At 41.2% G+C, this 12,875-nt stretch overlaps 1 protein-coding gene across 6 annotated transcripts in view; it reads right to left on the reverse strand.

The window, feature by feature from the left end:
* ARID1B (AT-rich interaction domain 1B) overlaps positions 1 to 12,875 on the reverse strand; it is a 325,014-nt gene that overhangs the window by 57,746 nt on the left and 254,393 nt on the right. For all 6 annotated transcript variants that reach the window (XM_040058344.2, XM_040058343.2, XM_040058342.2 and 3 more), the window contains 2 exons: positions 8,821 to 9,000; positions 2,166 to 2,493 (listed from right to left, as the gene is read on the reverse strand). In XM_040058344.2, coding sequence (XP_039914278.1) covers positions 2,166 to 2,493; positions 8,821 to 9,000 — 508 coding nt within the window. The remainder of the gene's footprint in view (positions 1 to 2,165; positions 2,494 to 8,820; positions 9,001 to 12,875) is intronic.

Below are 12,875 nucleotides of genomic sequence, written 5' to 3' on the forward strand. Positions count from 1 at the left end.
CTACCCACCCATACTGGTCAGGCTGGTGCACTGAGGGAGCCTGAGTGTTGCCATAGTTTGGGTGCTGTGAAGAAAACATGGGGTGGTGTCTGCCAGCCCCAGACTGGCTGAGATAAGCAGGTGACCTAATGTGTGGTGGCCTGAAGCAGAACGAAAGAACAGCCTCTGTGGATTTGATCTGTATCACAAATCCGAGTCGTTGTCAAATACATCCCTTCCATATGTGAGTCTCGAGGACTTGCAGGAATAGCCAAAAGCCATTATGCTTCCTCCCCTACAGCTGACTTGAGATCAAAGAGGAAAACAGTGTGCCTGGAACCCCCTGGCATGAGAGTGGTGTGACAAGTTCCTCCCAGTTTGCAGTTTATAAATAACCCTTTTGCCAGTATTTGTGATAGAGATTCAGTGACTGCTCAGCTCTTCCACAGGTGCTGGATCACTGGAATGGGCAGTAGGTGATAGAAATGCTCTGAAATGGTGCAGTTTTGTCTAGTCAAAGCTAGAAAGAAAAAGCCGTTCTACAAAATTGACTTGGGAGGAAGATGTGAGATAGAAGTGGTAATCATTTAACCCAGTTTTCGATCAAACACCACACACTATGCCCAACGTGTAAGCTGAATCACAACCAAATGCCTTCCACTTAACACAGAATCTTTTCTTGCTGTCAAGACCAACAAATGTGAGCTTTTCCTTTCATTCTATGATTACAGAGAAGTCCTGTTCCTGCAGCTGCAGTGATGGCCTATTTATTCCTTCGTGCCTGACCTATCAGCTTATAGCCTAAACCAGACAGACAGAAGCAGACTTCCATAAATCCTACTAGACAGGTCAGTTAAAACAACCAACAGAAGAAAGGGACTGCTGCTTCACAGCTATCTGCTGGAGTACGGTCTGTTTCAAGGGAGCCTGTTTCTATTTTACTGAGCAAGAACATGAAGTACACTAAATTAACTGTTATTGTTTTAAAAATTTACTGCTGCTTATCATTAGCAGCCACCTGCCTTTCAAGATCTAAACCCAAGAAAGTAACAAATTCAGGGACACACCGGCTTCCTATTTCTTGTTTAACATTGCCTCTTGGAATAAGAGCAACTCTAGTGTCCACAAACACCGGTCTTGAATGATAAATATCTGGATGAATGTTATGTGCATCTGTGTACGCATATGCATACGTGCAGTGAGCAATACACACACATATGAACACGTTCACCACAAGAGTCCAACTATATCTGTGTAATTCTCAAACATTATGGACCTTCTTGTGACAGAAACAGGTAATAAATATGCCAGAAGTTATTTGAGTCCAGGGGAATGTGGATGCTGCTTAACCTGCAAAAATTCAGACACACACACAAAATAAAATAAAATTTAAAAAAAAAATTAATTGCTTTTAAGAATGCCACGGACAGCAAAGTGCCTTTTGCCAAAACCCATATATGAATGGCAACGTGTAGCTACGCCGCCCAAAGAGGAGACAAGAACAATGGCTCCAACCTCTGCAGTCCTGTTTGCAGGTTCTCTACTATGGATGCACAAGTGGCAGGTATCAACTCCAGATAACTACAGATGGTTTTTATGTCTCCCACCGCCTCTCCCCTCCAGCTGCTCCCCTCAGCCTGCCCTCCTCTCCCCCTCTGCAGGCCTGCTTAGGAATGAGAACATCCCACAGAAGAGAACTGCCATCAGCACTGCTGCTCAAAACATGGGCAGTAGAAGCAAGAGTTGATGGGCAGCTTCACAGGCTTCCTTACTCTCTGGCAGGGGTAAGCTGCTGAGGACATGTTAGCCCTCTCTTTATCAGAGATAAAAAAGTATGAAAACTCAAAGAAAGTTTAAAGTTGCAGAGGGCTTGTCAAATGTCACTGCAATCCGGCGGGTTTTCCTAAAGCTATAATGCCAAGAACCAAACTTGAAGTGGCCATCATCACCACTGTCACAACTGCTTTTTGAGAGGATAATTCAAGCAGGCAACAGCATGCTTTCTCCTTCAGAGAAGGAGATGATTAGGAAAAAGTATTCTTCGGACACACCATCTCCTCCCAGAGGCAAGGGAACAGCTTGAACACCTACAAATGCACATTCACACACCTATGCAGTTATGTTACTTCAGAAATGATAAGAAAAACATTCCCACTTATTTAAACTGCTTCCACCTGAATGCATACCTGCTCTGAGCGGAGTTTGCAGCAGCCTGCATCACTGCAGCAGCCGCCTCCTGCGCCTTACGGTTCACAGTTGGCATGGGTGGGCCCATCCCAGGGCCTCCCTGCTGAGACATGCCAGGAGAATTGGGGGTCATACTGCTCATGTTTCCAGGAAATGGTCTGCTCTGCATCCCAGCTGATGGCATCCGTCCCAGGGGCATGGTACCACAAGGCTGGCTCGGCCCCTGTCCGTGCATCTGACTGTTGGCATTTATACCCATGCCGGGTCCTGGGCCACTGTAACTCGTGTTGGGCACACCGCTGTACGTCGGTGGTCTGGAGTAGTTTCCTGAACAAAATGAAAAAAAAGCACAGAGAAAAGCATTAAAACTCTTGAGCAAATATTTCTTTTTAGGAAGTTAGCAGCTGCAGAACTTATGCATGTGAACTAACGTGACCCACGCTGGCCTCAAAGGACAATGCTTTTACACAAGGACAGAGAAGCAGTAGAATAAACTGCCCAAGGAGGTTATGCAGACTCCCTGCATGGAGGTTTTCAAAACACAGTTGGATAAAGCCAAGAGTAACCCGGTCTGATCCTTTATCTGACCCAGATTTGAATCCAAGAACAGCTCTTGAGCACCCTTCCAACCTGAATGGTCCTATGAACCTGATTTTCATGTACCCTCAAACACTTTCTGTCTAATGTACGTTACGAGGCAACAGGAAATAAAGAAAAGCACAGCACAACGTACACAACTGCCTTATGAGGCAGAGAGAAATGTGGCATGTAAGAAGCCCAATACGTAAGTTCAAGGAAGAATCTTATTTTTGTAATTTTATGTTCTCATTCCTTTGTCTTTCTGCAGTTTCAGCAACAGGCTTCTTGCTCCTAACTGTTCTGCCCATTTAAGAGATGATTTGATTTGGACTGGTGAGGATGACTGCTGGGGTCCGAGAAAGATTCCTGCTCTCCTGCCCCACCCTGCTTTCCTAGTAGGTTCAGTTTGGCTATGTCAGCATAAGGAGTGGTAGCTTACAATGCAACTCCTGAGAAAACTAGTCTTACACAAGTAAGCAGCAACAGTACAAAGATGCTCATACAAGCAGCTGCCTTATGAAGGATAGCATGAAAACCTGCCTAAACCCAATCTGTGTTGTCACTGAGTAAAGTGTTCTGCTTGCAGCAGCTTAACTCATTTGAGTGCTGATTTTCCTGTCATGTTGAAATCTCAAGAAAAATCGAGTATACAGCACGCAGTGTTACAGAAACAAACCCAGGCAGCATGAGAAAGAGGGAAAAAAAAAAAAAAAAGGCTAAAGATATGATAGAAAACTATTTTAGGAAACATATCACATTGCACTACTTCAGTCATCAGTTTTGACTTGTCTTCATTTCCATCTCATCCAGATTAGTGGAAACATGACCCATTCCCTCCCTGTGGGATGCCACAAAGCAGAGTTTCCTGACTACTCTCAGATATTCCCACGCTTATTTGAAGGCAGAAGCCCTTGGATTCTTCCTCTAATTGTGCAGATCAGCCATGCCTCTCCTCAGGCCTCAGCTACCAGGCAGAGGAGTTGGTGGCATCCAACTCCCGTTCATATTTAAAATAAACATATTCATCCATCCTTTGAATGCACACATAACTAATTCATATGCCCCTGCTGCTGTGCTTTCTCTAATCTTCTCCTCCCCACCCTATAACTGAGTCATTCTACTACAAGATCTCCTCAGCGAGAACGTATGAGACCTACGCTTCCCAAGGAAATGAAGCAACCATTCTCTTCTGCTTTAAAATCCAAGTTTCTGCCTGGGAGTCCTCACAGAAAGATCCCCAGTATGTGGTTCAGCAGAGATGAAAGGCTCCAGATTCAGCTTTATTCTGGCTTAAGACTGCCCTGTCACTTTTCCTCCTCCTCTAGGCTTGGCTGCTGGCAGCTGAATATTCTCTGTTCAGTGAGCCATTGCCCCCAGCCAGAGTTTTGGTCGCTGAGACCTGCTCAATCCATGCATCAGATCCTGCATAAGTGACTACAGACTGAAGGGTTGACTAGTTTCACACTGCTCTGCTGTGAGTTACAGGCAATAGCACACAACTTGGATGTTGCTCTGTGTTTCCAGTTGCTTTGTGCAAGAAAAGTACAATACAGCATAATGGTGTGTATGTGCACTCAAAGGTTAGGCACAACAGTTAACACATATTATGTACATGCTATTAGTAACACTACTCCCCAAAGTGAAGAAAACCCTCTCTCTAGACCAGCAGACATGATATCCATGATCACTGGGAGCTACTGTCAGTCCAATTTACGTAAAGCCAATTTGTTTTGTCATTTAGGGTCTACAAAATACATTCAGCAGCATGCGTAGCAAACACCAATGCTAAAACACTACTGCTGTTTTGATGCTATTTTGAATTGGGACAAAAAATGTAATTTTTTGTGCTTTGGCTTTTCCAGCGTACACACAACACAGAAAAAACAGTGAAATCTTCTCCATAAAAATATGTGGCTCAGTTAAAATAGCTCCTAATCATTCATCTCCAGGGACACACATCCAAGAGCACAGGGAAGTCTGATCTTTTTAGTAAGGAAAACAAGTTTCAGTGGTTTTTTCCATGTTCTTTTCCCCATAGCATTTCCTCAATACCTCAAGTACTAGCTATTCTTATACCTTTCCCAGACACCTCCCCCCTCGCCCGCCCCCCACCCCCCCCCCCAAAAAAAAAAAAAAAAAAAAGGGCCAAACAAAACACAAGAGAAATTGCCAGGAATGAGGAGTGCAATCTTATTTCCATGTTTCTCTAATAGATTAGTAATTTGTTGGCAGTGGCTTTGACAGAAAACAGATGGATGCAGCATTAAACACAATGAATGCAGCAGATGCTAGGCCAGCCCACATCAGCTGGACGTGTCAGGCAGCCAAGTTCAAGAGCCCACACTTTTCAAGTGGGTACAAGCCTGGCAACAGTGGCTGCACAGTACTACTGAACAACTCCTCCCCTCCATATCTGAGGGATTTTTGATTCCAACTCCCCCTTGGCAGAGTAGAACTGTACCCAGAGAGATGACATCTCTAATGCATGAGAAAAAACAATGCTGTAACAGGAATCAGGAGGAAAAAAAAAGTGTAATGAAGATAAAGTATAAAAAAGCTGACTAACAACCTGCCAAAGACAGATGTTCATACTTACTGCTGAAACTCTGGTCCACTTTGTTCGGGTTTGCTGAACAAAGTGCTCTGAGATCTTGCCATTTCTAGGCAAACTGAAAAGAGGGAAATTTGAGAACTGCCTGTGTTAGCTTTGCTCTCTGCTTTAGAGACATAAATCAGATTCACAGTATTAACAGCATCTTAAAATAGTTCTAGATTTTTTTGCATGTGCACTTAACCATCAGGATGTTCTTCTACAGACTATTTAAACGTGTTGTTCTGAATTCCTCTGAACTACCTTACCTAGGGGACTTCAGTAAGACACAGTTGATATTTAAATCTTAGCTCCGCAGACTCTTGCATACATGGGTCTGGATTCAGAGGTTCAGACTCTGAAGCTAAGCAAGACATCCTCAAGATGCTACTGTTTAAATTAAAACCTAGGGTTAAAATCAGTGGGAACTAGACAGCAAAGTGCTTTTGTGAAATGAGTCCAACATTAAAAGCACAAATACTCAGTTCATAATACTCTATCACAAGCAAAAGGGGGTTCAACTTACTGCAAGTTGTGTGGGGTTGTGGTTCAAACAGTAGTGATTTTTCTCTTTGTTGCACCCCAACAGAGCAGCTTTACTGCTGAATTGAGTAGAAAAAGTTAGGAAGACAGGATGCATTTCTGAGACATTTTACTGATTCACAGGAAGCTTTCCTCTGCCCCAGTCTTAAAAGATTCAACTGACTATGGCATCTAACTGCTCTCCAGAGTGCATTTAAGGGACATTTTGCTGTGACAGCAGTCTGATGCTGGGGTCATAGACCATAGCTTCATTAGCCCCCGAGCTAGATGTTGTCAAAATACAAACAGAAGAGATTCTTTCAGTAACAACTTCCATCCTTGTTCTGCCTTTTTTTTTTTTTTTTTTAATTCTTGGGGACTGAAAAATGCTGGGATTTAATAAAATATTAAAATTAATCTTCTGTACTGCATGCTCCTGTGTTGTATCCCAGACACACTGAAGTGTGGAGCCAAAGCCATTTATTATTTCTGCAGGAAATGGTTTCACAGAATTGGACTAGGACCCAGTACAGAACTGCTTCCTGGGAAAATATATTCTGCTCTTATTATAGTTCTAAGTGTCATGTAAACACATGAAAATCAAATAAATCAACCATAGGCATGAAATGGATCATTCTGCTCTCATGAACTGGGGGCTAATACTTCCAGTCCAAACTTCATGGTGTAGTCTTTACTACGGTGAGCAATTCCACTCCACAGAGCACACTAGCCTTGAGCAATTGTTTTCAGGACAGCCCATAGAGAAATCCAGTATTCAAAGCTGGATCAAAAGCTTAGTTTCCAAATGCTTTGATGCATATATGAAAATACAAGTGGTCCTGTCAAACCCAGCTTAAGCGTAACAATATTCTGGAAGAAGGCCTATGTGAACAAAACATGGAAAACAAGTCAGATCCGTGAGAATTACTTTAGTTTAATAATTTAAGAACTTGGTTTCAACCTAGGTAATTTTTAATATATTTCCTATTTTGGCTGAAAAAGGCAAATGGGATAACATTATTATATATTCATCACTGCTGGCACACGATCATGCTTTGTAATAGGGTATGTTAAGAGTTGCACCTATGGATTACTTTCATTTAAAATAAAAAAAATACTATTAAAACCTTAAGTCCAGGTGAACACATAACTTGGAAAAACCACTATCTTCATCCCTGGATTTCATCAATGGCTAGATCAACCTGGTGAAAATGTAGTATTCTTCTGTCTAATTGTTATCTACAGAGCTGACAGTCTGCAAGGCCCTAATTTTATGATGACCAGTGCACAGAATCACCGGTACTTTCTGAGCACTGGCAGAAGAACATGGTTTTCATCCATCACACTATTCACCAAACTCTTCCGAAATGGCCTGTTAATGACAACGATGCTCATTTTCTTCCTGTCCCTCAAGTTCACTTTTTAATAGCAGTTTCTTCCTGACCATGACCCATAAAATCATTACATAGGCACTTTCATCTACAGAGGGAGGAAAAGAACTGCTGAACTCAAGCAAAAAAAGAAAGTAGCATTTGGCGTGTTACTTAAATGCATTGATTTAGTACAAAAACCTTTCCATTCAATCAGTGTGGATGGCTAATGTTTTACTGCACTTGACACCCCCTATTCCCATGGTTCGGAATCTCAGCAGCAGCACTACAGCTGGAAGTCAGGATTGCACATCATAAATCCACTGGATTTTTTACCAGTTAAGCTAGTTGCTCACTGTGCAGATAAAAATAAGCACTTGGACAGCATTTTATGGCCACAAAATGCTTTCCAAATAAAAGGAAAGCACCAGTCAACTGGAGTTAGGTAATTAATCTTCATACATGGCTATAAGGCACTACTAGCCCCATTTTATAGTTAAGGAAAGCAAAGCAGAGAAATGAATCTACTTGCCTAACTTGAAAGATGATGTAAAAGGCAGAGCCAAAATTAGAAACTGGGAAATCTTGGCTTGTAGCCCTGTGCTCAGAACACTAAACCAAACGCTACCCAGAGATGAAACAGAAAGGAACATTGCATAGGGCAGCAAGGCTCCTTGCAAACAAACATCAGAACTAGTTCTCAGAAACTTGGGAGCCTGAAATAACCACCCATGGGAGTGTCACTGAGCCCTACAGAAATTCCCATCGCTGGCTCAAGTCCTTTCTGAGGCTTTTAAGTAAGAAAGCACCAGTAGCAAGTGCTGAAATAGAAAAGCTTCTTTATGTACCTCTAAAGAAAATACTGACCCTTATACATTCCAGGGCTTGACTTCAGCTTCATTAAACCCCTAAACAGATGCATACTTTATAAAGGTTATCCATTAAAGGCAAAACAATAGACAAGTTCAAGGTTGTCCAGGGGCAGAAATTGTGTATTATCTTTTTGTTTTACTTCCCCACCAATTCTGTCACGCAAGCAAATTAAAAGAAACTCTCTCAGTTTGAAGGGTTAGTTGAGATTCACAAACGATATGCATTAGAGCTCAATATTCTATTACCACAGCAGCCACTGTATTATTATGCTTGTTAGAAGACTTTACCCTCAAAGTCACCATGCAATTTCAGGTTGGCCTTGGGATTTCCTCCAAGAAAAGAAGTCCTATTTTAGGATCGGTGTTGTGACCCTTATTCCATGCTTGCTCAAATTCAGCCTCATCACAGAGATGACATGCTTGGGCTCCTGAACAATAGACCTGGCAATGCCACAGATTCATAATTTCCTTGCCTAATTTAAGGTCACTATTTTTATACAGAGAAAGGTGCTAATAACAGAAACAGCTTCTTCCACAGGGTGCAGCAGCACCTTTGGATATAGCTTTATTTGTTTAGGATTCTTTTTTTTTCAGAAAGTGTTGTGTGTGCATTTTTGTTGTTTTTAACATACCTACTCACATACTCGATAAGTATACATATTTTGTATTAAAAAAAAAAAAAAAAAAAAGTTATTGTATCCATTACCAGCAAGCATGTTACCTTGTGGTCCATACTGGCTCATCTGAGGCCCATAAGTACCACTTGAATTACTCTGCTGAAAGCTACCAATTCCAGGATGCACCTGACCTCCAGGTGAGGGGTGTGGTGACATGGAAGGTCCAGTTTGTTGAGGTCCATACTGTGACATTTGGGGGTTCCTCTGTATGCCTGCCATAAAACCTACAGGGAGAAAAGCACCAAAGCAAAAATTAATATTCAGGTAGTTGTTCTTTATTTAAAAAAAAAAAAAAAAAAATCTTTGGCATTAAAATCAACTAACCCTCTTTAGTTATCTCAGACTAAGAATACCCAGAAAACTGCTGTTGTTCATACAAACAAAACCAAACACATCTCCAAGTCAGCAGTGATATCTCAACCACCAAAAACTGTGCATAAGGTTTGAAAACCTTGTAAATGAAGACAGCGCAGTCCTGCTTAGGTACAAATGGGTGTTAATTTTAAAATGAAAATAACTTTTAGGGAAAAAAAATTAAAGGCAATTATATGCATTACTTTATTAGCAGTACTAGGGAATTTGCCTGATGACTTATGGTGGGAGTATCACATCTTCCAAAATTATACGTCACTACCAAAATGCCTCACTTCAACAAACTCACCAGAGCAAAAATATATCTCTGTGTGAAGACTAGTGATACCAACCAGAAATAACAGCTGTTTTCTTATGTATTTGTGCTTCTAGGTCCTTCTTCTAGTCTTTTCCCTGCACATTCCATTGCATTCTCTCCTTTTTCCCTTTTGTAATGAATCCCAATTTAATTTAAGGTTCAAAAGCTACAGCAAGAGACCTAGTGAAACAGTATCAAATTTAGAAGTTTCACATGAAGGAATAAAACTAAGCCTATTAAATGAAGGAAAAAGAGGGTTTTGTGGTGGGGTTTTGAAGTTTTCATGAACTGGGAAAAATCCTGCAATCCTGCCCATGAAATGTCTGTGTAGGGACACTGGTTTTCTGATGTTTTATACCCTGAAAGGTCTTAGTGCTGCTTTGAATGTTGAAGAGGATGTGCTGGTAAAATTTAGTGGGGTGGGTTTTTTTTTTTTTTTTTTTTTTTTAATTTCTGGAGGAAATCCGCTTTATTTCCTGTTCTGCTCCCATATTAAATTTTGTATTTCCATTTCCCTGTGAGAGTGCATACCACAGGCCAGCTCTGGCTGTGCTGCCACCATGCTGGGTGAGCTCCAGAGTGCAGCACAAAAGGATGACTCTCCCACAGGGCTGGGGTGTCCTCCCACCGGCTAGCACCAAACATCATTTTCCCACCCAGACACTCAATTACTGATTAATGAAGAGAGGTCATTTTTTCTGAGCCATATCCAGACACGTGATCAAACTCATAACTGAAAACATTGAGGTGCAGGTTGTAAGGAGAAAAACCAGGAGATGAGATGACTTTGCACCCCTTGCACCCAGTTCTTTCATGCTGAAACTCCAACTGCAAGACTTGGCAGAATACACATCAATTTTTCCTGATCTTTGTGCAAGCCCCAAGAGAAGGAACTTGATCACACCCGAACTGCAAAGTCAGAGCCTAGCACTTGCTCTGGAGGTAGAGCAGACATTGACACACGACACAGCAAAAAACCGAGTGCAAAATGGCAGCTTGGAAACTGGTCTGTACTGGCTGGAAAACTCCACACTTCTGCAAAGGAAAACTTGTGTGACCTTCTCCATTTAGCTTTATTTTGAAACAGACCCCTTGATTTTTAGAACAGTTCCACTCGGGGCTCAACTCTCATTACAAAGTCTATGCCTTCTGCTAACAGTGCTGTAATTTAGAAACCTAATACAATTGTGTGTCCGTACAAAATAAATGCCAATGTTCCTGACACACACCATATGTATCACTCTTGCGGGATCCATTTGAATGAAAAAATTTGTACTGATCACACTAAGATTTTTATTATAAAGACAGTAAAGTTACTCCTGTGTCTAGTACAGAAATGAGGGGATTTTTTCTGTTCAGCTTTGAATCTATATGAGGTAACTTTCCAAACACTGCGGTAGTGATTAAGGTTTTTCAGCCCCGTTATTACTGCAAGAAGTACTTTTCTTAACACCACAAGGAAGGGTGATACACTGAGCAGCTACTGGTACAGTAATTTCCAGTAGTGATGCAGAGGGACTGCTGGTTGTTGAACATGGACAACATGGACTAATGTCTAATGAAAACATGGAGATTATCAGTTTTAACCAGCTCTGGTGTTGTCAAAAAGGCTTCTCAAGGGAAAGGGACCAGAGTACTAAGTCAGTAACAAGTAAAAGTAGGAGTTTCTACTCAAATGACTTCTTCTTCAGTAAACTCCACCTCCTTAATTTCGGATGCTGTGGAGTGGACTGTACAGTCATAAATAAAACACGACAGGAGGAGAATGGGACGCTTGTGCTCATCCAGATAAACCTTCCCACTTAGTCCTGGTAATCTTATCTGTATGACTTCTGTGCACAGTCCCTTGTCCTGCCTTATCCACGCCCTGGGCTATGGCTCAGGGAGCATGGCCCAAGCCCGGGGCATGCCACTAACTCAAGAGCAGAGATAACTGTGTGATACTACCCAAACTTATGCTCTAGCCTTAGTTTAATAAAGATTTTGATAAACACAACAAAAAAGGAATGCACTTCTAAACTGTTTTTCACGTGAGGCATGAGTTCCATCGTCACAGAGGGCGTAGGATTCCTCTCAAACCAAAGCTGGCTTTGCTACCTTCTCTTGAAGGAAGATAAAGAATTAGGGAAAAGGCGTCCTGAAATTCAGGAAGAATATCTGCGCGATACTATGTTCTGTTACTGTCTGTACAGCACACTGACGCATGGCGTTGAAACAGGACACGCTCTAATTTCCTGCTAGAGAGCAGAGGAGTCCTTTCAGCTACAGATGAGATGTGGAGTAGCAAAGAACAGTTCTTACTGTGATCTGGATTCCATTACAACATGGAGGAGTCTACCCTCATCAAACTCCATGAGAGCCCAGTCAACATCCAGAGATCAGTGCATGAGTTTGAAGTGTTTTAAATATTTGCAGGAAGCTCAGATGTCTTAAGAGAGAAAAGGGTTCCTGGTCAACACATTAACATTCATGCATCATGCAAAAAACAACATCAATTCTAAAAATCTTATCAGAAATGAAAGGGAGCAGCTGGCATACATTCATTTTTCCTTATTTACACACGTTTTCCCTAGTGTTCAACTTCATTTTATAGCCGATACAAAAAGAAATAAATTTTCTTTCCAGAAAATTAGATCTAAGATAAAGTTTTCTTCTGTAAAGAATGGAAGTAGGATTACATTAGAGGCGCACTGGAGTAATGGCAGTGAAGTGATTCAACAGCCAGACTGCATCTCACATGTCAACCCCTGTGACAGCAAGGTGGGTTGTTTTGTCTTTTGAACTTCTAGGAAACAGCTATGAATTAAGCCTTTAGAAATTGCAGTGGCAACATACTCATCAGTGAACAAATCTACCCCCTTCCCTTAATATTAATGATAAAAAGAGGTAGAGGTGATGCTTTACGTGCCATCACAACAAAAGATTACTTATTGAAAAAACACTTGAGTGGGTTTTGGCAAACTAAGCTATTTCAGAAGTAGATGAATAAAGTGACCCTGTCAGAAGCATTCTCTCCCTTTTTAGTCAGCTTTTATACTACATTTACATATGAGAAGAATGACTGCATTAAAAACCATTTTAATACTGCAGTAATCTTTGTAGGGTTGTGGTGGTTTTTTTTGGTTTTTTTTGTTCTCAGTGGAAGAGTAGCATACTATTAACAATTATCAAACCGTAACAATAATATAATATGTTTGCATGTTCAAATAGAATATACATTGAGCGTTTAAAAATGTTCAGGTAGCATTTTATTTTTCTTCTTTCTTTTTAGCAAAATACAGAGAAAAAATAAGCCAAGCAATGCTTGTGATAGAAGTGTTTCTGCTCCTTTGATGAAGGAAAAGACAAAAATGAAACTTCTGGTGTTATAAAGAGCACTAACACCTCATAATACACATCATATAGCTAATACCGCCTATGATGCCTTTT

The sequence above is a fragment of the Hirundo rustica genome, chromosome 3, assembly GCF_015227805.2.
Source record: "Hirundo rustica isolate bHirRus1 chromosome 3, bHirRus1.pri.v3, whole genome shotgun sequence".
Lineage (NCBI taxonomy): Eukaryota > Metazoa > Chordata > Aves > Passeriformes > Hirundinidae > Hirundo > Hirundo rustica.